Here is a 25,593-nt window from a genome sequence, read left to right on the forward strand (position 1 = left end):
TTACACAGGCTTGACCCAAGACATGCACTTAGCTTCTACATTTCCAGGATGTCTAAATTAAGAGAAGATGATCAACTTTTTGTTGGTTAAACAGGCCATAAATTGAGTATGGTGGTCTCAAAACAAACCTTATCTAGGTGGATCATTTTAGGAATCTCTGAATGCTACAGATTAACTGGAAAAGATCCTCCTGAGGTTCTCGGAGCACATTCTACCAGGGGCATGGCTACTTCCTCTGCCTTACAGAGGGGAGTCCCAAATCAGGATATTGCTTCGGAAGCCACATGGTCCTCTGTCCACACATTCACTAAGCATTATAGTCTGGACTCTTTCTCAGGCCCGGTAAGGTGTTTTTGGGAAGGCCGTGTTACATTCTGTATACACAGACCAATAAGTTTGAGTATGCCGCGTATGAGGCAACCGCTTTCACGGGTTTGTGCATGTTGAGTTTGGCGTCAAGGTGTAGATCCCCCTAGAGATACCGGGATGCTATTCCCATCGATGAGAAAGGAGGCAAAAGCGGGGTCAAGGCATTTGAGTCGGTGCGGAGAGCCGAAATGAGCAGTTACGTTTCATCATCTTTCAGACAGAGATTGTGGTTAGCCATCCATACTTGAATGATGCTGTAAATGCAGTAAATGAGTCAAGCTTGTGGGAGCCCATGAGTTTGAGGAGGATCTATGTGTCGTCAGTAAAGTTAGTATAGGGTATATTCAAGTTGTCCAGGTGATCGAAAAGAGGCTTGGTGGACCTACTTCATAAGTCCCGAATTCCATGGTCTCTGACCGGCTCCATCTATTGGTTTGAGTGTGTGTCTCATGTCTTTGTGCCCCTATGCCTCAGGGCTTTCGTGTCGCTCTATATACATACATTAAATAAATAAGGAACTCCTAAATTATTATTAAAAATTGAAAAATTCGGACTCCCTCTTCTGGAAATACAAGCAATGCTCTGGGAGTCTATCATAAGATGAGGAATACACGGGAGGACACAATCGATTCGAAGAACAAGTTAATTACCCCTGGCAAGGTGGTAGTGAGAGGGGCGGCCATATCCAAATCCAGAGGGCTACTAGGAGGCATAGAGCGAGAGCTACAAGAGAAAGAGAAGAAACTAGAAGAAATAATGCATAGGGGAGGCACCTCACAGGAGGACGCCGAAAAAGCGAGCCAACTACAACAAGCTAGCGTGGAGCTCTGGGAAAGACTAAGCAAATTGAACTATAAAAAATATATCGAAAGAACACGCGGGTGGGGATAAACCGGGGAGGCTGCTTGCATGGTTATATAAAAACGAGATACCAAGACATATAGTCAGGGAGATAACGGGAGAAGAAGGCCAAATTTGGAACACCCATGAGGGAGTGAACGAGGGGTTCCTTAGGTTCTACAAACGCCTCTATGAAGACATGGGGGAGGTAGCAGAACGGGAAAATCAGGAGACGCTGGAGGACATAGGATTACCAAATTAAATGAGGAATAAAAGGATGACCTGGAGGCCCCAATCATGATAGAGGAACTAGTACTGCACCTACCCACCAGTAAAGCCCCAGGGTCTGATGGGCTCCCCAGTGAATTCTACAAAACGTATAGACAAGAAGTGCCCCCCGCCCCACTGCTGGCCATGCTTAACGAGGCGTTTGATAGGGGTAGGTTGCCGGAATCCCTAAAGGAGGCGGTGATTATTCCGCTACTCAAACCTGTTAAGCCGAGCACAGACTGCGGGTCATACCTACCCCTATCTATGTTAAACCAAGATAGCAAAATTCTTACAGCGGTGCTAGCAAACAGACTCAAAAGAGTAATTAACAAACTCATACACCCCGACCAAACTGGCTATGTCTTGGGCAGGAATATAACCGACAGCCACAGGAGACTCCACCACATCATAGAACAGACGGAGGGCGACCTTAGCGAAATAGCGATAGTCTCGCTGGATGCAATAAAAGCCTTTCACTCTGTGAGATGGCCTTGGATGATGGCGGCCTTGAAAGAATACGGGATGGGACCAGGGTATCTGAGGTGGGTGAAGATGGTATATAGTTCCCCAACAGCTAGGGTCAAAACGGGCGCAATCATTTCACACAAATGGCAACTCAGCAGGGGCACAAGACAGGGCTGCCCCTGGTCCCCCATGCTATATATCCTTGCATTAGAACCATTAGCGATCTGTCTCAGACAGCAATCCAGGGAGATTGGGATTGACACGAAGGGGGGGACTGCACCTGGTATCACTGTACGCTGATATGTTGCTATACCTGCGCTTCCCGGAGGAAAACTTGCGGTATGTTCTGGAAGTGATGCAGCATTATGCGACCCTTTCGGGCATAGCAGTAAACCCTAAAAGGCCATGCATGTTCCCCCTGGGGAGATACAGAAGGGTCCCACAGGGGAACCTACCTGTCCTGCAGATACCCTGGCAGACTAGGGCAATTAGATACCTGTGGATTAACGTATACCACACGATTGCAGATGAAGATAAATACAACACGGACAGGGCGGTGGAAGGAATCAAGAACAGTATGGGGTTCTGGGTGAAGCTCTCCCTGGCCATGGTGCGTAGGGCGGCTTTGCTCAAGATGGTGGTCCTGCCCAGGCTGTTTCACTTCTTCACGAATATCCCATATATGCTCCCCATGTTCGTTCCACGTATTCCTCATCGCCCCTCCCTGCCTACCCCGCAGTAGAATTTCCCTGTTATTGCAATGTATGCTCTTTCAGGGTGAATAGCTATCTGGCATAGGATAAACCAATACATGTAAAAAAACGGAACTGAAGCCAACGGCCGATGCACGCGCTATATACCATTGATGACGTCAACATTGAGACTGAGGCGGCCCATCCAGTCGACAGGCATCAACGTGCAGCGCCCCCTGCTGGAAAAGTTTTCTGAAGCAGCTAAAGCTGGATATGGAGATATCATAAGATGAGGAATACGTGGAAGGAACATCCAGTCGAAAAGAACGTTACTGCGGGTAAGTAACTTGTTCATCTAGATAAAACAAAACCAATAGGGAAGACAGATCAATTATTTGTCTCCTTAGCTGCAGGAAGAGGGGATTCGGTCTCTAAATCGGCTATTTCAAGATGGATTGTAAATTGTATCCAACTTTGCTACTCACTGTCAAATAAAACTTTGCCGTTCATACCCAGAGCACGCTCAACTGGAGGTACCAGAGATAATCTAGCATTCATTGCAAATGTGCCTTTAGAAGCTCTTTGCAAAGCAGCAATATGGAGTTCAATCCACGCTTTCACACAGCATTACTACGTAGATTCTCAAACAAGAAGTGATTCTCGGGAGTGACATATTTTTGCAGCTATACCTTCTAACAACCCACCTACTTCTCCAGGTATTGCTCGCTAGACTATGCAAAGCATGTCCTTCTAAGCAGATCCACAAGCCTCAGAAGACAAATATTGCATACCTGTAATCGTCTTTCTAATGCGTGTATCTGCTTGGATTCACATCTTACAGATTTCTTCACCTGCCTGTACTCGCGCACACTTCATGCCCGTCATGTCAGAAACCAAACAATCTGATGACCTCAACATGTGAAGGACCATGGATACAGTACATTTCACACTAGGGACAGTCTTAGACATGCCCAGTCCACATCCCTTTTAGAATTACGATAAAACAAGTCATACAATACTCTGCACTAACCATTAGATGTCGGCATATGCAAAGCTTGTGAATCTAAGCACAGACACGCATCAGAAAGATGATTACATGTATGTAATATTTGTCATATTTCAGATATATGGTTCTTCATTGCAATAATTACCTGTGATTTTCATCTTCTAGTGTTCTTCAAGGCCTATTAAATGACTATTTTTGTACATTCACTGTCTAACTTGAATTTTTAATGTTGCCCTGTGTGGACTCTCTGTAGCCCTAAACCACTCCCACGCTTTTCCTGAGACTAAGCCTTGACTGCTCATTCACACTACATTGTTTGGGTTTTGGCTAACCTCAGTGTCTTACCTGTTCACCATAACTACTGTGGTCTCCTAAAGTCCCCCCATGGGGCTGACTTTCGAAGTCCATTTTACCACCCAGCAATAGACTTTCTGGCAACAGAGAGGTGGATTGGGACAAAGCAGTGGCAGCCCCCTTCTCTGGCTCACACACACACAGCCTCTTAGCCTGCGAAAGCCACAGCTTTCCCCCGGAAAAGGATTTCCATATAAGGCATTTCCTGACCGAAGAAGGCCAAAGATCAGTATGACCAAAGAACAACAAAAAACCTTGTGGCATGGCAATCATAGGGTGCTAGCCACCTTAAGTAGGCTTTCGTGACAAATGCAAAAATACACAAGTAAAATAACACAAACATTGTAAAGATATCATGGCTGGCACTAGCTTGTTTTAGGCATATATGAAAAGTAACCAAAACGCCATTATATAAAAGATTAAATGATACAAGTATCTTAACTGCACTTCACTGTAAGGTGATGCCTGCACTTGTGACAATACAAGAAGAGAAACATAGTCTCATAGTACTAACAGTCTTAGGGACGAGTCAGTTTCCTCACAAGAATGAGCAAAACTGGCAAGAGAAGTAAGGCAGAAGGCTTCACTGGCCTCCAAGAAGTCAGAACAGAGTTCAAAACGAGCAAAAATAAGGATGTCCCATAGAAATCTATTGGGGGAAAGGTGCAAAAAGTCAATCTTTCCTAACAGTATGGGTCTTGGCTCCAATAATAATCTGTTGAATTGGTGCAGGAATCCCCCTTTTAATCAGAATTTGGACTGTAGTCTCCCTCCAAGCCCATCAATGGTAAGTATCTGCACCAGTCAACGCTTCTTCCCAGCAACAGACACACTGTTGCTTGGATGTGGATTGGGCCCAGAAAGACCAAGCCTTCAAATCCGGATACACACTCAGACCACCACTTTGCCCAGAAAGGGGCTTTCCTTATATGGTAATTGTGGACCCAAGATGGAAGGAAGGCAGCCAAGGCACAAAACGGCAAAAGGATAGGCGAACATCTCGTAGTACTGCCATTTAAGAGTATATGGTACTCTAAATGGCAGTATGTTGTAAAATTCCAAAAGTGCACGATTAAAATGTAAAAAAAACACTGCCACTAGCCCATCCTGGATACATTATGACTGCAACTACAAAGTTGCAAAAGAAAAAGCTATAATGATACGATGTATCCAATCCACGTGTCACTTTGTGATGCTTGCAGTTTAAAAGTATCAATAATTCCACTAAGGGAGCCAGTATCTCCCAGTACTGAAAGTTTTAGGGACTGATCAGCCTCCACATAAAAGTGGACAAAAAGCAAGGGAAGTAAAGCTGAGGGCTTTACTTACCCCCCAAAGGTCCAGTCAGGAAGCAGATAACCGCAAAAAGGTATAACGCCCCTTTGAAGTCTATAGAGGAAAGAACCAAAAAGAACATCTTTCCCAACAGATTACTGTTGTATGGCAGAAAGGAAAACATCTTCTTGTGCCATGTGTAGAGCCTGGTGTTGGAAGACAATTAGCAGGGTATGAAACTTTATTCAAGGTCTTTAATTACCAAATTAAGGTTTTCCTTACTTCCGGTAAAGGTTTTTACTAAAAATGGGAAAGCTCACCATTTGGGGATGGCAAATGTCTATGTGGGCAAGATGTTATTGAAGACACTGTGCACTTATGATGTTCTGCCCTAGGTATAAGTCTCTGCACATTTTAGGTAGTTGAGTCCTGCTCTATGGTTCTTAACAATGTGTAGTGCTGCCCTGGTGTGTGGGTTGCTTAAACACCCAGTACAAGCTGCTGACATGTAAATTGTTGTTTTATTTAACACTTAATTTTGATGAAAGTTTGGGGGGTTTTGTTTGATATATATTGCTTATATGGAAAATGTTGTCTTTCCCCCCGAAATGAAGCTCATTTAAACTTTGAATTAGGAGAGTGTGTTGTCAGAGTCCAGGTTTTACATGTATTGCTCCAGAGATCTTTGTGGAACCTGAATGCATATGTTTAAATTCCCCCCTAGTTCTTCATTTGGTCAATGTGACTGTAGTTGCACAATATTTGTATCTAGCTAGTTAGTTAGGAAGATTGTGACACTGCATTTCCTTGCCTGCAAATACTTGCTATTTCTATCCTGACTTGGTTGCTGTTAACCAGCATACAATTTGTATGTTTTTCTTGTCGATATTGTGCTTCTGACACATCTGGGGTGTGTCTCCAAGCATTTTCATGTTATCACACTGAGTAATCCGTTTTTCACTCTAGATTTTTGTTATTTTTGCAAACTAAACGAAGTGAAATAATTATGTTCTGCTACAATAAACGCGTGCAGCATGCAAGGCAAAAAGCAATAAGAAGCCTTGGTCAATATATATGTGTTGCCAGAATTTATGATTTTGAAAACTCTAACGGTCTTAGTATAAAATGGTCCAACGTATTGTAAACATGAGCACCAATGCAATGATTTGAATGCATTTTGGTCAAAAAGCAGATCTTGGAGGGAGCCCTTTTTGTATTGTATGTTTAAATTCTAGAAAGACCCTTTCTGCCTTTCATCCTTAAACCGTCATTAAAATTAGCACCTTTTTGGTCGGTAATACTAACAGCATTCTTTACTGTGCACTAAAGAAGTTCTTTATAAGCTCAACCTTTGGGCCGTTTGTGGGAGCATGCAAAAGTAAAGACTGGAAATAAATACATCTCCCTAGAGTGATGAAGATCTTAGGCCCGCATGCATACATTGAAGCCTAACACTCCAGTTAATGTATGGCTACCGTACTGATCAGGAGTCGGAAGCACAGCCAGGGACATCTCATCTTTTCTCCAGTGTCGTTTGCAAAATTTCACATAGGCTATCTCTGGAGCGGCTTGGAGTCCCCCTAGGTACATACGCACAGAAAGGCCCTGAACCCCTGCCCTCCAGTCAACATCTGGGCACCCTTCAAAGTTTTAGCCGCAGGAGCACATAGATGGGTATCGTTTACATTCTCTGAGAGATCCTCATCCAACTTAAACCGGAATGCATTAACTAAAAGATGCCTTTGTGAGTTCTTCTACGACCCCACTTACGCAGAACAGCCAAAATGCAATTTCCTTGCATTAAAAACAAAGGACTTCAAACACAATTGCCTGGTCATAGGACTTTAAAAAAAACATTGGTAGTCACTTTGTCCCTGTTGAGGTCGCTAGCGTCTACCTATGCAGTGAAAAGGCTATTCACTGGTTCAACCAAAAAGGAAATGTGCAGCTTTTGCCAGCCTACGACGTAGCACACTTTCTAGTGAGAAGACACATCCAACAACAAAATGGGGTGCTTTCAGAGCACCTCTGACCAGTTTAGGCATAGGTGCTACAGAGAGCAACACATCAAAATGCAGTTGCAGCTTTCAGAGGGACTTCAGTAGAATTCTTTGTCAACAAAAATGTCAGACTACATAAATGTAAAAAAAAATAATTTTCTGACTACCCAAGTTAGCAAAAGGCGAAACAAAAAAGGTCTCTGACCTAGCACTGTCCCAACACCATGAGCCCATATGACTAGTGCTAATGTTGCAACTGTAGCCCTTGTTCCCAACTTTGCATGAGCAGACATCCGTAAAGTAACTAAATGCAAATCCATGCCTACTTTGTGTTTAGTCCCTGGGGCGTGGGAGCCAGACTATCGGATTTCTCGGTCAGCGGCTGAATCCTATGATCCAAGCCCATGTTCTGAGCATCCTGAAGGCTACTCTCCCACTTCCTTCTTCCTCCACCCTCCCCCAGCCTCCCTTTGGCTCTGGTCCCTTCCCACCCCACTAACAGGATTCCTTCGGTGCCACAGCCACCACCATGGAAATTAAAGAGGGGCTCTGCATGAAGACCAGCCTTTTATCCCCACCGGTGGCCAAGTTGGGTAAGTATTTTGTTTCAATGAATGGGACGCCTCAAGCATGTCCCTTTTTAATTTAAACAAAATTACAAACCCATGTTGGCTATAGCAATAATCCTGATCTGGCCTGCCGGATCGGGTGGTAATGGCACTGGGGCCCATCATTAATGGGATAACTTGGGCCCTGGCCCATTACCACCCAATCCAGCTCTCCGGATAGGGTTTATTGCTTAAATATATGCCTTTTTTCTGAAGAAAAATCTGATTCGTAGGCAAGGATCGCAAAAGGCTGTGTTGATAGAATGTATGATGTTTTCCTGATGCATCACCTAGCACTGACATTAACTGCTCTGCATTATCCTATATGGCACATTCTGGATAGGATTTAATGTACAAAGCAAAAATTGCTTCCTCTACTACAGTACTTCTTTACGATGACTATGCTCCAATCAACCCGGTCTCAATGACTTTCAGATATGTGCATAGTATGTATCCTACACCACAAAATCAGAGGACAGTACCATTGGGATGTGTTAATACAAAGAATTTCACGTGTAGTAGGTTTGTTACTGGTAGTACCTTGGGTATAACGGGTGTCATTCTGTGTATATATAGGTATTTTTCAAGAAAGGTTTATTTCCCCAAATAATTAATATATTCTTTGTTGCAGGTAGCTCGGGACAGCCTACAAGGAACCAAACTCAGGTAAGCCATTCCCAACACTCAAATCTGGGTATGTGCTAGGGATGCAGATTTCTTTTAATACACAGTATAACATCTTTGGTAGTACACTATGCAGTCTAATACTTTTTGTAGTTTACTGAGTTCGTTGGGTTCCATTTCATGCTACGAGAAGTTAATGTACTTAAGTCACAAATAAACATCTGTTAAGATGTGTTTCTAAACGCTAGACTTGTAGTCAACGTTTAGGAGGCCACCCTAGTTCTAGTGAACAGGGGAAACCTCTGGGAGTTTTGCCAAACCAATCAAGGTAGCATGGAGAATGATCAAGGCAAAGTGTCAAGAGAGGTGAGTGGGGTCAGGGGTCCACAGTGAGTCCACACAGTGAAATAGTCAAAGATTACAGACATAAAATACTATATTATTCGCCAACTAACACACTAATAAAAAAGAACACAGGAGGTGACCTTATCACACTGTACTACTAATATAAAATGTATCTCTGAAGCTTGTGAATCTGCTTAGAATCACATGCTGTGCATATAGTCCGACATCTAGTGGTAATCGCAGAGTATTGCATCTTTTTTTTTGAAGATCGAAAATGGATGTCAACATGAGCGTGACTGTAATACTATCCCTATCCCTTTAGCTGTATAAATGCTAAATTATCGTGACCTGTAGTGTACCTAAAATCCTTCACCTGTCGAGGTCCCACCAGATTGTTTTTTTTTTAACACGTTTTTTTTCTAGTCTGTCGCACATGCAGAGCTCATATAGAGTTCATATTGCTTGTCTACTTTAAGCGGTTCGTGCTTTTTCAACGACTGCCTCTCAACAACTGATCAAGCCTCGCCGGCGGTCCTTCTACCGACAACTCCGTGACTGATTTCCTCGCTGCCTTGACCCTCCGACCCGGCCTCACAGGAGGGAAGAATTCCTCTTCTTAGTGTGGGGAATCCTGCAGATGCCCCACCAAAACCCTGCCTAAAGTCTCCTGCCAGGTGGCCAAGAGAGGACAGACTCTTCCTGATCCCAATCCTGGGCATGGTGTACCGCGGGAGGATCACCTGGGTGGCGAAGGGGCCTAGGATAGGGAGCACATTCTATGGGATGAGAGAGAATATTCATTATGTCTGCACTTCACATTTCATTCTCTTGAATGATTGTCGCATATCAATCTTGTATCCTTGTAACCTATTAACTTGTAACTGTAACTAGCACCCTGATGCCCGAGGGTTTGGTGCGCTCCTATAAATGTAAAAAATAAATAAATACAGTATTTTTCCTCTGAAAGGGATACTCGTACTGCCATTCCAGAAGAAGTTATGGCTTGTCGTTCTAATGGTTTTCAGCCTTCAGTTAAAACAAGGGTAAGATTATAACATCTAAACCTATTACACCAAAAGAACAAACCTTTTTTAACCCTAAACTCAAATGCCCTCCCAATACATAAGGTACACTAATGGGAGGAGCGAGAGTGTTGCCTTTTCTATACCGTCTGTCTCTAATGAGACTGAAACCCACAAACCCTCTTCTACAAATACTAGGAAATTAAAACGACCCTTAAAAGTGTAAAAGGAGTGAAAAAACCTAACTTCACTAAAGTGAACTATATGTCCCATAATACCACAGTGGCTGAGACAAAGAAGAGGACTCAGGAGGTACGTAGAAGTGAAGGACGGGCAAGCAGGCCTAACAGCCTTTGCCAAAGTCAGGCAATTAATACCCAAAGCCTGCACTTAATTGTCTCACCTGAGAGGCACAACAGGCTGCAGCAGGAAGAATGGAAGGAGCTGGAGCAAGGCTGGCAGTAGTAGCAGAAGGAGAAGAGCACAAGGCTGGCATTTCAAGAGGAAGTATGATCGCTTAAGGGACACTGGGACAAGAAGAGCAGATTTCACCTGCAGATTCTGAGTTGGTCCTGGCAGTATCTGACTGATTTGCATATGGCTATAACCCTTTTGCAATGGTGCATACAGGCTAAAGAATTGTGTTGTGGAAGGTTTCCCAGAGCAATACCAGTGGCTCAGATTTATTCAAAACCTTCTACCCATTACTTTTTTGGTTTTAGTCTGTGTTCACAAACCCTGCCTGACTGTGGCTGCACTGAGAGAGACGTGGCGAGATGGAATGTCTTCCCAGGTGCGCCTAGTAGCAGTAATTGCAGAGCCGAAATCATGCTGCAAGCCGAGGCCTGTGTGCATAAGCAAGCCGAGGGACTGAGGAGTGAAGGAGACTCCCCTGTAGTAGAGGTTGGATCAGCGATACCCATGCTACAGAGAGGTGTGGGCCCCAAGAGTGCCTGAAGTAGTAGCAGGAAGAAAAGCCAGGAAATGGAGGCAGCCCGCAATCGCAGTGTTTATGGAGCCAGTGAGTGAACCACTGTATTCAGATTCACTGAAAAGCTCTTGCCGGTAACTCTTAGCAGCTCAAATATCCCTGAAGTAATAGCAGAAGCAAGTGGAAGTTGTTGAAAGTTGTTAGTTGCTGTGAGAAGTCCCAACAACAAAGGAAATGTATCCCACACACATCTAATGCAAGTTCAAGTGCTCCCGCAAATGAAAAAAAGCTTTTAATTTCCATTCACATGTCTCCATTTGAGAAGGGGAACACTTTGCTCAATCACTAAGGAATTTTAAACAGCCTTTCACAAACTGTTACAAGGGATATTACAACAAAAAGAGGTTGCATGTGGAAAATTATGATTCCCGATCAAGGTATCACGCCTTACTAATGAAAGGGAATGCAGGTTCTTACAGTTCCTTAATGTTGAAAATCTCCATCAAAGAGTGGCCGTGTGTACCTGAAGCTTGAACCTTGTAACACTCAGAAAAAGTATTTTATAAACGTAGAAGTTGCTGAAGTAAAGAGAAGAACGAGCATTACCCACGCCAGTAGGCAAACCCTTTCAGTAGTGAAAACAGCCCTATTTAAATCTAACCACCTGTATTTTGAAGTTGTTGAAGTTGTTAAAGGTCCAGTGTGCTTTAATACAAGTGTGACAATGTTCTTCAAAGCTAGAAAAATGGCAATACAGCTTTGGGGGTAGCTGCTGGAACCAGAAAGGTGTGCATAAAGCTGGGGAAGGGAGCCGGATGCTTGTAAGAAGAATAAGTTAACAATCTGTAATGCTGAGACTGTTGAAGCTGAGAAAGAAGCAGTCTGGGAGCAGAGGCAGTTTATACTGGCGACAGTAAGACAGGCAGAAGAGGCAAAGAGGCTGCCTTTTTCTTATAACCTAGGAAAGATGAGTGCCTTGCCTACCTGTGGAGATCAAATGGTCTTGTTTTTAAATTGCCTAAGGTGCCAAGTTGAAGCAGATCTATGCTATATATATATATTGCATTCACTCTTGTGAGCCAATAGAAGAGCATATGATTCAAAACCAATGCAATACGGCCAAGTAAACATGTTCAGGAACCACAGAAGAAACACTTAATAGCAATATTAGAATTGTTCCCTAAAACCTAGTGAGTTCAGCCCTGAGATCAAATGGGGCCTAGTACCCTGTAGTCATCAGTTCCAAAAGATATACTTTTGCCAGTGGTTGTGATTCAGAGTTCTAAAAGTTCTGAAATGTTAAGGTAGTTGCTCTCTCAGTCCCACTACGCTATCGAAGGCTAAGGAGGGGATCCTAGATTATACCACAATGATCTGATTCAGGCTAGAGGGAGCTAAGGCCAGGACATTACGGCCATATAACCCCATGGAGGATGGGAGGGTAAGAAACAGGTGTTAACCTACCCCCTCTTACTCTGATTTTTCGCATAGACCACTTGAGATGTTGCATATTCTATTGGGAACACGTCCTTTTGAGCTTTTTCCGGTTGAGGGAAACCCCAGGGTCACAGATGCAGAGGTAGGTTTTCAAAGGATTTAGTTTTGGTTGCTCACAGTCCCTGTATTATGCTTCCAGACACTGTGCCAGATGATCACCCTTGCTATGAAAGGATGAAGACTTCTTTGGAGCAGGCGACCCCAGAAGACCTCCTGGGAGCGAAGAAGAGGGATGAAGAAGAGGGATTTCAACGGGCGTCCCCATGGTCGGGCGACGACAGGCGATTAGTGGTTGGTGAACAACGGAGGAGGCTCTGCAAGGCTTCCGTTGGTACCATAAGGGTGAAGATGCAGGAACATTTGTCTTGTAGCACAGGTTGAAGATCCTTCAAGTTTCAGGATGCATTTGGAACGGTGACGCCTGCAGCATGGTAGCCAAGTAGAAAGCTGGTCAGTCCACTGGGTGGTCCAGCAACACTTCTGAAGGCTCAGCAGACACAGATCCTCGAGCAGGGGTTGAGACTTGTTGTTCCCACTAATTCAGGGGTCTCAGCACCAATGTGCACCTTCCTGAGATCAGGACAAGAGGAGCAGGGCTTATCCAGGACTTGGCTGAAGGCATTGCTGGTCCGTTGCGACGGTTGTCGTCAGCAGACTTCACTGCTTTATAGGGGTCTAGGCTTGAACAATGATCTGTTGAACTGAGTCCTCCTTTTATCTAGGATTTGGACTGGAAGCGTGTCCAATTCCACCAATGGTAACTGTCTGCATCATTCAAACTGACAGTGGCTGTCCGAAAGAAAATCTTTCCTAACAAGATAACTAGACATGGCGATACCTGGCATGCAAGACTGTGCCTATAATTTGAATTCCTATCTGGCATATGAGCCTCTACCTAGTGTTGGATACTTGAGGCATAATACATGCCACTCTTAACTTATGTTTAAACATATCTTTATCTTAATTAATGGAATGGCCAAGGTTGAAGTTATATAAATGCCTAATAGGTACTAGAGGAAACTCTGCAACTAATGATGAACTTCTAAATGAAGTCAGGTTGAATTGAACTTAATAGTTATCCCTTTGTTATCATACATAAGATCCAAAACCTATTACATGTCCTCCTCCCCCGAGGGACGCCCTAATCTACAAAGAAATGTCCAAATGATTTGGCCAGCGACAGTCTCAATCCTAAGGTTAAGGAGTCTTTAGCTAGTACCCTATGCTAATAGTATCACCGTTTCAATGGTTTGGCCAAAGCAAAGGTTTAATATTTGCTCTTCAAAGGCCATCCCTTCAGTAATGCAAAAACAAATAAACGGGTTCTATAGATTTGTCAAGGTTTGCAACAGGGCCCACTAGGGCCTTGGCTTTCAGAATGTGTGGTAGTTCCCTCCTAGACCTCCTGTCTTCTCTGTCACCTTGTATCATGGTTCTTTCTTCCTTTGGCTCCTTTGTATCAAGAGCACAGAATTCACAGTATGTTGCTGTCATAGGCCACAGGCTACAGAGTTCCCAAAAGGGCCTCTCTCATAGGTCTTGGGTTGAGCATTCACAGTACGCATCTCTCATAGGCCTGGGCACCTCCTGTCAGGGCCTGGAAGCCCTTATCATTTCCCATGAGTTGCAGGTGGAAAGCCCACAGGCTTTGGCTTTCGCTATCCAGTTCCCCCAAGGAGTTGAGAGAGGCTGTGTTGCCCTTCAGCTGAGTCTTCCTACTCTACTTCCAGCCTCTCTAAGTCAGAACTGCCTCCCTATGGGCAGCAGTCCTTTCAGGAGACCTCCCTCCAGCAGTTTCCCCTCGTCCCAAGCGAGCATCAACAGATAAGTCTACTTCCTCCAGATCCAAGACCCTGAATGACTTAACTCAGCCCCTTTTATACCCATGGTGGTCTGGTGCAATGGACTTTGATCGGTTGCTTCCTAGGCTGCTTTGTCTCCCTCTCGAAGATTAGTTTTACTCTGTGATGATCTTTCCTCTTACTAACTCTAAGGATTTTGTTTTGGTGTTGCCCAATGGTCACATTGATTTCTTGCCCCCTGTCATGCAATTGGCAGGCTTCTAAGGCATCTATGGCATACAGCACCATCTTGGCAATCCATTGGTCTGACAGTGGTTCCACAGCATTTTGTGTAGTTGTAGCTGCAGCCTCGTTTTATCTTGGGGGGGGGGGGGGGTTGCTTTTGACCACATGCGGTTGGACTTCGATTCGGGTAAGTGCTCCTGTCACTTCTGCCTAGTCCACCTTTGTTAGTCCTCGGACTTTGTGGTTGTCTGATTCACCACCTTCTATCTAAGTCAGGAAAAAATGCCCATTTTATCATGGGCGCATAGTAATATCTCTGTCTGCTGGCCCGTTCATATGCTGATTTGAACTCCACACGGGGGGAAAGCTTTTATATTGACTGGGGCCTGCATCCTTACTGGTGGTTTTAACTGAGGCATGCTGGTAGTTGAAGTTCCTTCCTTTGGCTAATGGCCCACTGGGTGGAGCCAAGGAACCATTGTGTCTCTTGGGGAGTACCTGGCCTACGGGATCCCACCTCGTCCACTGTCAGGGAGGCGCATCAGGTAGCGGTCCACAACCCCCATGGGTTATCATGGTGAATCCAGTGAATTCACTGGGCATGTGATGGCTATAGCTGGCTTATTGTTCTGTACCACAGATACACAAATGAAGCTAGACCTATTCTGGGCACAGAACCGCATATATGATTGCGCATGGCCTATGATTGCCATCCATAGGCATTTGAGGCTGCTATATGATTGGAGTGTCTGGCCGAGAGGCTCCACCTGTAGTATGGTGGTAGTGCCTCAGAGCGTGAAACACTCTTGCCGTGTGGTTTCTATTACTTGCCTCAAGAGGTTGCCATTGCCACTAAATAAAGCCAGATCGACAGGCTATGGCAATGCGTTTTGTTCCAAGTCATTTAGATATTTCTAGCTTCTATATCATACACGGTCTGCAAAATGTTACTAGAATTAAAATATGTAATCCACATTTAACTTTATTTTTGAAATACAATATTTGTTTGAATGGTTGTGTTGGGGACTTGTTGTTTTACTCCATTATCTTATACATACTTCCACTATTTGCGTACCTTTCCCTGAGGCCTTACAACAAGTTTGAATGGCCCGGTGAGAAGGAAAGTTGTGCAAATCAAGCTGCTGTTGGAAATAAGCTCCATCCCGTCAATTAACTGAGTAGATTTTTCGTGACTTCTTCGAATGTTGGCATGTCTCCTCCTTGACACTTCTCTCTCTCTTTCCTTTTTGCAGCCTTGTGGAGCAACAGACCTGCCAAGCACAGTCCTGATCAACCCCACGCAAAATGTGGAGAACACTTCTTTGCCTCTGTCAACCCAGCTCCATTTCACAGGTAACAGGGTGGCCAAATACACATGAAAATCACTACTTACTGTTTGAGAGGCTCGATGCTTTCATTGGTAGTTCTTATCTTCATGCTTTTCTCCCAGATCATATTTTATTTTCAGCTTTTCGATCATAATTTCTATACATACGCATATTTAGTATTTAAGAATTGTACAATCGATGACAATCATTTTTTGGGTAGAGGTTTGGTGAGTTAAATAATACAAGCTGGTAGCAGCAGTTGTAGAGTTATAGTGCAAGTCCGTGGAATCTTCAAGCCATGGAATCTTCAAGCAGGGCTACTGTGCAGCGCTATCATCCACACTCAATTATGCTAGAGATTGAGCACTCTTTATATTGTAGGGATGCTTGATAATTCTCTTGTAGGTACTCTGGCAGTTATTTTAAGATGTCGTGCCATTCCAGCTGAGGGACTCCAGGATGGACAACAATCCAAACTTTAGTTTGGGATCAACGGCTAGACTTGAGTGGAGTGCCTAGCAAGAGTGTAGAGCTGTAGCTGATCTATATGAGGTGAAGTGTGTCAAAGCCATTTACTCATTTAATTTGAGCACTCAGATTAGGAATGTGTATCAGGACATCTGATACAGTGTTCGACTGCCTGTCTTATGGCTTTGGAAGTTTAAACAAGGTACATCCAGCCAAATGTTTAGGGGTTTTAAGTGATTGCAAGGTGAAGTACAACTGCATGAGGAGGTGGTCATTAATGTAGGCATGTTTTCTGCTAGTTAATTAAAGGGGGTTTACCAATTATCCTGTAAAGCCAGGAACAGAACTTTCAGTTAAGCATAGGTGTGACCTTAATAGGTATTAATACCTTTTTTCTGAAGTTCAAAGGTAAGACCTTGGGTAAGTAGCACAGTGGAACCCACATCCCTTTCCCATAAGAGGGAAGGAAATCGAGATTGCACCCTCTCTCTCTCTCCCTGTCCAAGAGCCACGTAATATCTATTGTGACATGCTGAATGCAGGAGATGGCTGAAGCAGTGGGAAACCCATACCTAACGAAGTCCAGGCCCAACCAAACCCCAGAAGGAGGATTTGTAGCCAAAGGTTCCTGAAGCTGACTTACTATGTTTACAACAGCGTGAAGGTTACAAGCAGCAGGCAGGCAGAGGGGAGTCAAGAGCTCTAGTTAAACCCCAAATGGCTGCACAGCCTCTTATAGCCTCTTTGCTAGTGAGACCCGCTCCCAAGCAGGCACAGGAAGGAAGTACAACCAGCCAATTGGAGCAGGGCCCTCCACTGAAGTCATGGTGCAGGATGTTACTCAGGAAACCAGCCCAGAGCTAAGGCTAAGTCTGTTTTTTTTTTTTTTTTAAAAAAAGGGCAGTTCTGAACAGAGTCAGTCTCTCAGCATTTGGAGCAGCCAGAGGATGGCGTTGAAGGTGAGTTGGTGAGCATGAAGAGGATCCCAGAGCAAGAAGGCGACTTAAAGAGTAGTGGAAGGAGTGGAGTTGGTAAGGAGGAAGAGAAAAAAAGCTTTAGTGGTCAAGGCATTATATACCTAAAAAGTGAACAGGGCCTTATACCTCTTGTACGTGAGCAGGCACAGTTGGCTCAAGAAACACTCAGTATGTCAGACGGTTCAAGAGTTTTTATTACGTTTTCACTGGCCCTATGGCCACCTCCCTCCAGAAGCGTAACCAGTATTGTCTAACAAGTGGGGCCTGAAGCTAATGTAGTTGGGCCCACTGCAGTGTCATGAACATCTGTAAATACTCACACAGCATTGCTGTATGGTCTTTTACAGATTTTGGGTGGGCCTCGCCTTCTCAGGCCCTACCCTGTCTACTCCTCTGCCTCTCTCTTGTATAGAAAAGCACCTCCTCCCTAACCAAGGCATCACTTACCCTAGGTTAGTAGATGATCATTATTGACTACTACTGTCTAGGTTCTGTCTTGTGCTTAAAGTGACAATCTAAAGGCAAGATGCCTTCTCTATATAAAGACCTTCAGGGACTTCTTAGGCTGCTCCTACACCATCCAGAGGTTGGGTGTTCTCCTCTCACTAAATCCTCTTTCCAACTCCACCCTCCTCTCACTTTTTCTACTCTGTGTCTTCCTCCTCTGTCCCTCCAATGTTTCTCACTCCTAAGCCTTGCCTCCATCCATTGATGTTACTACTTTACCGACAACACTACTATTCCCTCCTCAACACCACTGCTCTCTCCACCACTCTTCTGCTCCCTTCTCCACGCTAACACTCCACCGCCTACTCGGACACCCTAGTTTCACTCACAAACACTTCACTTCCTCTCCTAACCACACTAGTTACCCTTTCACGCATACTCACAACACAGTATAGCTTTCACTCACTAACCAATACCTCAACTGCTCTTAAAATTGCCTTTGTCCTTCCTCCTGGGGATCTCTTGGACTGCTACCACCTCCTCCTCCAGCTTCCTATTTTAACCTCCTCCCCATGCTTTGGTCGATTGTCTGGCCTTGGCCAATCTGGCCCTGTCTTTCCCACCAGGAGGTTTTCTATACAGAAATTGATTTAAATAATCTGTTAAGGCTCCCCAGCACACTTCAGGGCACTGACCTTCTCACGGGCATCACACCCCTAGAGGTGGTTGATGGAGGTACTGAATGATGGCAGTGCAGAATTGTTGTCTGTTGTGTTTGATTAAAATCATTGAAATACATTTTCCCTGTACCACTTTTCTGTTACCTCTGGTGTCCATCCTGACCTACCAAAGGTGCGGTCTTGTTTATCTAACCATTAAACATATTGCCCTCTGACTAACCTAGGGTATATTGACAATGTTGGGCTACAAATGCAGCCCTTACTTACAAAAGGCTGGGGGTTTTATTTATTTGTATTTTTGTCCACTACTGCCCTACCCCAAAGGGTATTTGAGCGCCTTTCAAGGTTCAAAGGTTCAGAAGGTTGGGGGTAAAGTAGAAGTTAACATTTTTAGGACTTGACAGGAAGCAAGGATAGAAAGACAGCAATGGCAGGGGAGGTGGTGTGGCTAGATTAAGTGTGGGGGACGAGGTGTGTTTTGATGTTAGGATAGGCCCAAATATACCAATAACTCCAGATGCATGAGAAAACCCAGCTTTATTCTGAATACAGATGACCGCTGGGAGAATGTACAAAAAACTGTCTCAAAATGGCATTAGAAACAACACGCTTTTGAAGGAAGAAAACGTCATAATTGACGTCCGTTAATGCAATCACAACAAACTTGTATTCTCGTACTTGATTGGTTGGTAGAGTATAGAACATATAGTTATCTATAGGTGAACCCTTTATAATTTGTTCTTCTACAACTAATAACTCCTCCTAGTGTCAACCTTCTACAGATAATACATTTCAATCTAATATACTATTGTTATCATTTTACTACATTTGTCGATAACAGACTTGATTGGTCGGGTGTTTGCTCTTGGACCTCAAACACTTTTATACAGTGCCAATTACATGGCGAGGAAGGAGAGATGGGTGAACCGCTATGATACAACTTAAAGAAGCTATTCCCAGGCCTGAGGTCTTATTTGCTAGTCTTGTCCGTGGCCTTATTGCGTAGTCTCCGTGTTGGGTTCTTCTAAGGACATGGCAGGTTCACTATCTAATTTGACCCGGAATAAATTATCATTGTGTGGATCACATGGTAGAGGACCACTGTTCAGAGCTCAATTCTATTTATTGGATGTTCTACTATCGTAACGTGTGCGCGCTTCGGCAGCCACTATGGATGCTGTATATTCATTAGTTATGGGATTAATTGGCACGGTAGCCACTTGCACCTGGCATTCAAGGATATGTGTATTTCTCACTGCTACTAACTGAGACTTACTTTAACACTTGTGTGCTGTTTGCCCTGGGAAACGTTATCTGGTGTGGTTTCAACTTGCTAAACGGAACTCCCCTCAGCGCACTGACCTTGGTGTCTGGGGCTTGTCTGAGCATTGTGAGGCCGGCAAGCTTGTTTTAAGTAATTTTATTTCAGAGTTGAGACCTAGCAGAGTTTAATCTAAGCAATGCCGGTACCTCTGTTCATTCACCGCCATATTGTGTTCTTCATGTCTTGCATGTTAATGTTCTTCATGTCTATGTGTGAGTGTTATTCATGTCTGTCATGCTGTTTGTGTCTGTTGTGTGAGCTTTTTGTGTGTGCGTGTCACCATTTAATTATTCCCTGCCTGTATATTTAATGAAATGCAACTACCTATTGCCCTATTTGTGTCGCACCATGTATTCTACTCTTATTGGTAACTACATGGCCCTTTGTGTTTTGCTCATGGCTTACTGAACCTTCCTCAGCTTATACTTTCATTTGTGATTGGAAACCTGTGGGGCAGTTGGGGGGGTGGCCAGTACTGGTGCAACTCATCTCCATTACCCCACTCCCATCTCTGGTCATTTTATTGACCACATCTAAATTTTCCTTCATCCTATCATACCCATGGGAATCCATATTTGACATACCCCCCTCAAGGCGCCGCTTTTTTCTGCGCATTCTTCTGGCCCACATGTTATGAAGTAGCACGCCCCATCTCCTTCATAATCGAACCAGTGCTCTGTGTAGATTTCAGGGTCAAGTGGGGGTTCATACATAGTGCTTGGGGGCCCAATTGGTCTTTTAATGATGCGCATTATCACTGTCGTCATATGTTGCTCTACAGCCTTTTTCCCCCGTTACTGCTTCCATTTTGCTCATTATGTGCAGGAATAAATGTGCAGTAGCTTGAGCCAATTTTCTGCGCACACGCCTACCTCAGTGGTAGTAAGGAGGTCGGGGACATACCTGTTCTGGAAAGTCATCAATCTGACTGCTCTCAGCTCTTCTTTAATTGCATTTAGCCCCTTTTCTGTAGCACTTAAGGCCTGCAGTAACTCCCATCTTGTTCTCTGCAGCCACTTGGCATTCGCTGCTGTTTGTAAGCCACGGGCAAGGCACCATGAAAAGAACATTTGCACATTGCTAAATAGCCTGTGTTCAGATGGGATAGCATCTAGTGCATCGACAGTCTTTCAAAAATAATAGTCTCTTTTGTGCGTTGTGATCCTCTCTGTTTCTGGTCACTTTTTACGATGGGGTAGTCTACTATTTGCACCACATCACTTTGAGGCATTACCAGTGGTAGTGCATGTAACACTGCCAGCGAGCAGATGCCACCACAATTTGGCGGTAGCTGCATATAGGCCTGTGAACCATAGGCCCAATAGTGGTCCATTAATACTGTCATGCCTACTTTCATGCCTGGTAAATCCATGATGCGTTTGCATCCTACGTTGTTCGCTAGATGCACTGTGCCATTGTTTCTGAAATGCAGCGATTGGTTTTCTATCTTTATGTGCACTGGATCTTTCATCCTTCACCCATTGCAACAGTCTGGCATTTTGCTTCCATTCTTCAAAACACTTTTCTTTGGCGTTCTCTACGGGATGCCACGAGAATCCAATAACCGCTTCTGCTCTACATACCATTATTCCCTCTACCCAACCCCGAGAGGGAATACACTTCTCCAGCTATGTGTAAATATGTTCTGTCCCAGCAAAACAGCATCTCTTTCCCTTGATGATCAGTACATTTCAACAACGGGTGATTGCTTACTGTTACTTCACCTCTTTGTGGTCCTGACAATGTATATTTCATCACTTTGTTCACCATTGTCTTTTCTTTGTACAGGGAATCTGCTTTTGTTACTCATTTTAAGGAGGTTGAAGCTCCCTGGAATTGCCCCCTTGTTTTACATAACGCAATATGAGTTAAGCAGTGTGCCCTCTTTACTGGCATTTCCTCGCCCAAGGAACAATCTGGAAACTCTTTAGGCATACGGATGGAGTGAGCACACAGTTTTCATCTGATTTCTCCCTTCCCACCTCAATCATGTGATGGTACTATAGGTTATTTAACGAAAAGGAGGCACTTCGCTATTAGGACTTAACAGCAAAGATAACAAGGGGTGTCCTAATAAATTCAAAAACATCAATTTCTGTTATTCATTAATCCATGTGTGGTAATGAATACACATTTTCCTTCAAGTAGTCCCTAATCATTCAGACTAATCCCAATCTGTATTTCAGAACGCCATTTGGAGACACCCCCTCAAACTAAAGCATAGCGCCCTGCGGTCCACGCCCCTTCTTGATCCCTCTGAGGAAGGGTTGGTTTTACAAGGTCGCCGAGTGTCGGGCCAATAAAAGGCCCCTTCCTTTTTTACCTTTTTATAGTCTTTCTTTGTCTAATTATCAGTCATAAGCAACCAACACCTAGCTCATTATTTGCTGTTCCCACACTAGGAGTACCCCAATCCAGGTCCAGAAGAAGGCAGACGAATACAAAGCATCCTGCCGAAATGTCCTAAGAAAGGACAAGGACTCACAAGACTCGGGGCCTGATTCACAGAGCATTTTCCTATGGGATTGCGCCATTATAAAACGCTTTTGTGAATCAGGCCGTAAGTCCTGTCCCCCATTTACAGCTAACTACAAGCCATGACGACCAAGGATTGGTCGAATGACTGTTGTAGGAAACAATGAACAACAACCGGTCATTCTCTGCCACAGTTCTAAGCCCCCGGGATGAATAACCCTGAGCGATATACACGCATACTGAGAATATTAAGGTTTCACCCACTGTTCACTGTCTGACAGCTGAAGAAATCAGTGTAACGCTCACCTGATTCCCGTAGAGGCGCCGGTCTTGACTGGGCGTATACCGTATCTTCAAAGGTGATGTGTAACACACGGCTGGCTCTTTGGGCTGGACCTCTGTGCACTGTATGTCTGACTTGAAGGGTAAGATGTCTGCAGATAGAAAATATGGGATTAAGGAACTGGGTTATTGAATGTCTCTCTCTTCTTCCCTTTCTCTTCTCCTGTAGAACCCCAAAGGTTAACGCTCTCACCTTAGGTAAGTGAACGCCATGCTCCATCTGCCTCGGGGCAGGGTGCTGTAACCAGTTTCTTCACTGGATAAGGGGAGCAGGCCTCTTGACTTCAGAGGACTGCTGTCCGTCGTTTACTGCACGAACGGTAAGTTTCGAGTAATTCTAATGTCTTTAAAGTCTTTAGTAATGATGTTTCTTGTTTTGCAGGGTTCCGGCGATGGCGGATGACGGGCTGAAGTGAGTTGAAGATGGAGCCCGTGTGATGAATAGAAGCGCCTGGAAGCACGTAAGTAAGCGGTTGTTGCCTGCTTCACGATGCGCTCTAACTGTCTTTTTATTTTGCAGGTACAAGTTCGGAGCGGCTGCAGGGTGCCGGAATACCCACTGGGTTAGATGTGGAAAGGAGTAATGGCACGTGAGTATTAGAGTTCCCCAATGTCTTTAAACGCACCTTGTTTTGTCTTTCAGATGCGGGATGCAGCGCCGAAGGCCTCCGGAGCGTGCGAAGAGTTGGTAAGCTTTTGTCTTTCAGATGCCGGAATGCAGTGTGAAGACCTCCGGAGCGCACGAAAAGTAGGTAAGCCTTTGTCTTTCAGATGCCGGAATGCAGCGCAAGGCGTTGGTGACAGCCGATGGACCAGGTAAGTGAAGAGCTGTCACTGAAGACCGTAATGCTAACCTGTTCTTTCTTGTCTTTATAGGTGTTGCTGAAGACTGGATTCAGGATGGTAAGCCTTTTTCCTTAGGCCCAGGATCAGATGCAGAAGACACGATTAGCGTTCTGCTGCAGAGGATGCAGAATAACGCAAAGCAAGATTCATCCATCGGGTGTGGTTTAAATAGCCTCCTGTAGTGCTTAGGTGTCTCATTCCACAGCCACGCCTAGGTAAGAAAAGAGTTCCTGCTTTCCAGAAGAGTTCCAGTGTTCTGAATCTAGGGAGTGGCTCCTGCCCCACCCAAAAGGAAAAGTAGTTCCAAACAGAAGAGGATCAGAGGCTCAACTGGCAGGCAAGTAAGCAGCATGGTCTGCTGCAGTTAAGTCCACCCAAGCATTATGAGCCCGGCGCTTCCAGCGCTGGGACTGGGCATATTTATGAGCCTGGTGCCACTGGCGCCAGGACTGGGTCCAAAAGGTCCCAATTGGGACTGGTTGGCACTCGGAACCTGGGTTATGGATCTGCTTCCAAGGGAGTTGGGAAAACCCTGACCTTTTGGAAGCAGAGATCATGACAATCAGGGACACTTGATAAGACGCAAAACAGTAGAAATTTGTTGAATGCATTTTTTTTAATGTAGTTTTATATATGCTGTACTTTAAGATTTGTCCATATACTGATACATGTGTATATATATATATGTGACGTTTACAAAAGGATATGTGTGTAAAGCACTGACAGTTGGGTGCAATAAATTCTGTTTGTTATGAATATTTGCTTGTTTGATAAATCGAGCAACTCTTACATAAAAGAGGCATAAAGAAATGAAAAACTAAATGAACCAATACCATTTCTTTGAACACAAAAAAGAAAATGGTACAAAAAGGGGTAATGAGAAATGCCATATAAGAAAATGTTTACTAAGTGAATTATTAGTACTATGAATGTCGTAAAGACTATTTGAAGGAAAATGTGGATTAATTACCACACATGTGTTAATGAATTACACAGAAATGTATGGTTTTGAATTTGATTATTAGGATACCCCTTGTTATAATGGTACCATAGGTTGCCAGCCTTTTGAATATAGCTCCCAAAGAGCTGTCTCAGGAGATATTCGTCATTACTGACACCTCTCCTGAATCGTGTCATTTCTTCGTTCACGCTAACAGTTATATTGTTTGCATTATCACTAAAAAAACCTTACTACAATTGTATAGGCACAATAAAAAGAAAGAGAGAAAAATAAGGAGCCAATCATAATGCTAATTGAGTACACTTTATCCAAGTATCTTCTCCTCCTCATATGTTGAGATATTAAGGACATAGTCTCTTTTGTTGCAGAAAAAGGTATAGTTCAATAGGGTGATGTCACGTCTCTCGTTGCTGGTCAGGTCTCGTTCTCGCCTTAGTCTGTGGTCTGGATAACTCTTCTTTTTCTGACTCCTCTTTGTCCGAAAGGGGGGCTGTGCCTACAAACCTCTTGACATCATCTATATTCTACAGTGATCCCCAACGTGTAGCTCGGGAGCAACATGTTTCTCACGGCACTGTAAATTGTTGCTCTGGCCCATGGTGTGAAGGCCTAGAAGGAGGTGCTGAAGGGATGAAACCCCATTAGCAGTATAGCCAGGACAGAGTCCGGAACGGTTGGAGAATATTGGCAAAGGAGCCTGCAGTGGTTCCAGTTTGCTTATTTTTGTAGATGCAAGATTTGAGTTTGCCAGCATGCAAATTGTTTTTCAGTAAATGTCCTTGCGTATTATAGCGGTGTCATTGTTAAAACCCTGTCATCTTCAGATACTTTGCCCAGCTGACAAATGTATTAATGAGCAACATAATTAAACCATGTTCCCATGTTTGTGTCCTGCAGAAAATAGGCACAGTTTGTTCCTTTGCAAAGCTAGTAGGAGGATAATTGACAAATAAGTGGCATGCATACCCAACCTTTGTTTATTAAATGTGCATGCACTGCTTTTATTACAAGCAAGGTTTGTGTTTGATGCCACCATGTATTACATTTGTCTGAAATATTACTTTTAGTGTCAGCTATATGTATTATTGCATAGTGTCCTAGTGGAAACATTTTCATAGTTTGATACTCTGCCCATCTGGCACGTGGATAATGGGCAGATAAGGCAAATGCATGCAACAGTTTTCATAATTAATTTGCTCTATATTCAAATCCAATTAAGTTACTGTTAATACATTTAAATTAACAAGACAATGAGTCCAGATACCTAACATCACCACACCCCTCTATGAGGTAGTCGTCAAATGCTCAATGTTTTGACCAATGGATTCCACCAAGTTGTGTGTAAAAATCCATTTTGGGCAGAGAAAAGAGGCACGAAATCCTTTAGAAAAATATTGTTATTTCTAACCACTTTTTCACC

General features: G+C 44.0%; 1 protein-coding gene across 1 annotated transcript in view; it reads left to right on the plus strand.

The window, feature by feature from the left end:
* Positions 1-25,593, plus strand: part of LOC138513838 (MLX-interacting protein-like) — a 652,779-nt gene that overhangs the window by 469,505 nt on the left and 157,681 nt on the right. The window contains exons 10-11 of the mRNA XM_069628950.1: positions 8,511-8,545; positions 15,579-15,678. Of these exons, the coding sequence (XP_069485051.1) occupies positions 8,511-8,545; positions 15,579-15,678 (135 nt within the window). The remainder of the gene's footprint in view (positions 1-8,510; positions 8,546-15,578; positions 15,679-25,593) is intronic.

This window comes from Ambystoma mexicanum, chromosome 12, assembly GCF_040938575.1.
Source record: "Ambystoma mexicanum isolate Mex_15411 chromosome 12, UKY_AmexF1_1, whole genome shotgun sequence".
Lineage (NCBI taxonomy): Eukaryota > Metazoa > Chordata > Amphibia > Caudata > Ambystomatidae > Ambystoma > Ambystoma mexicanum.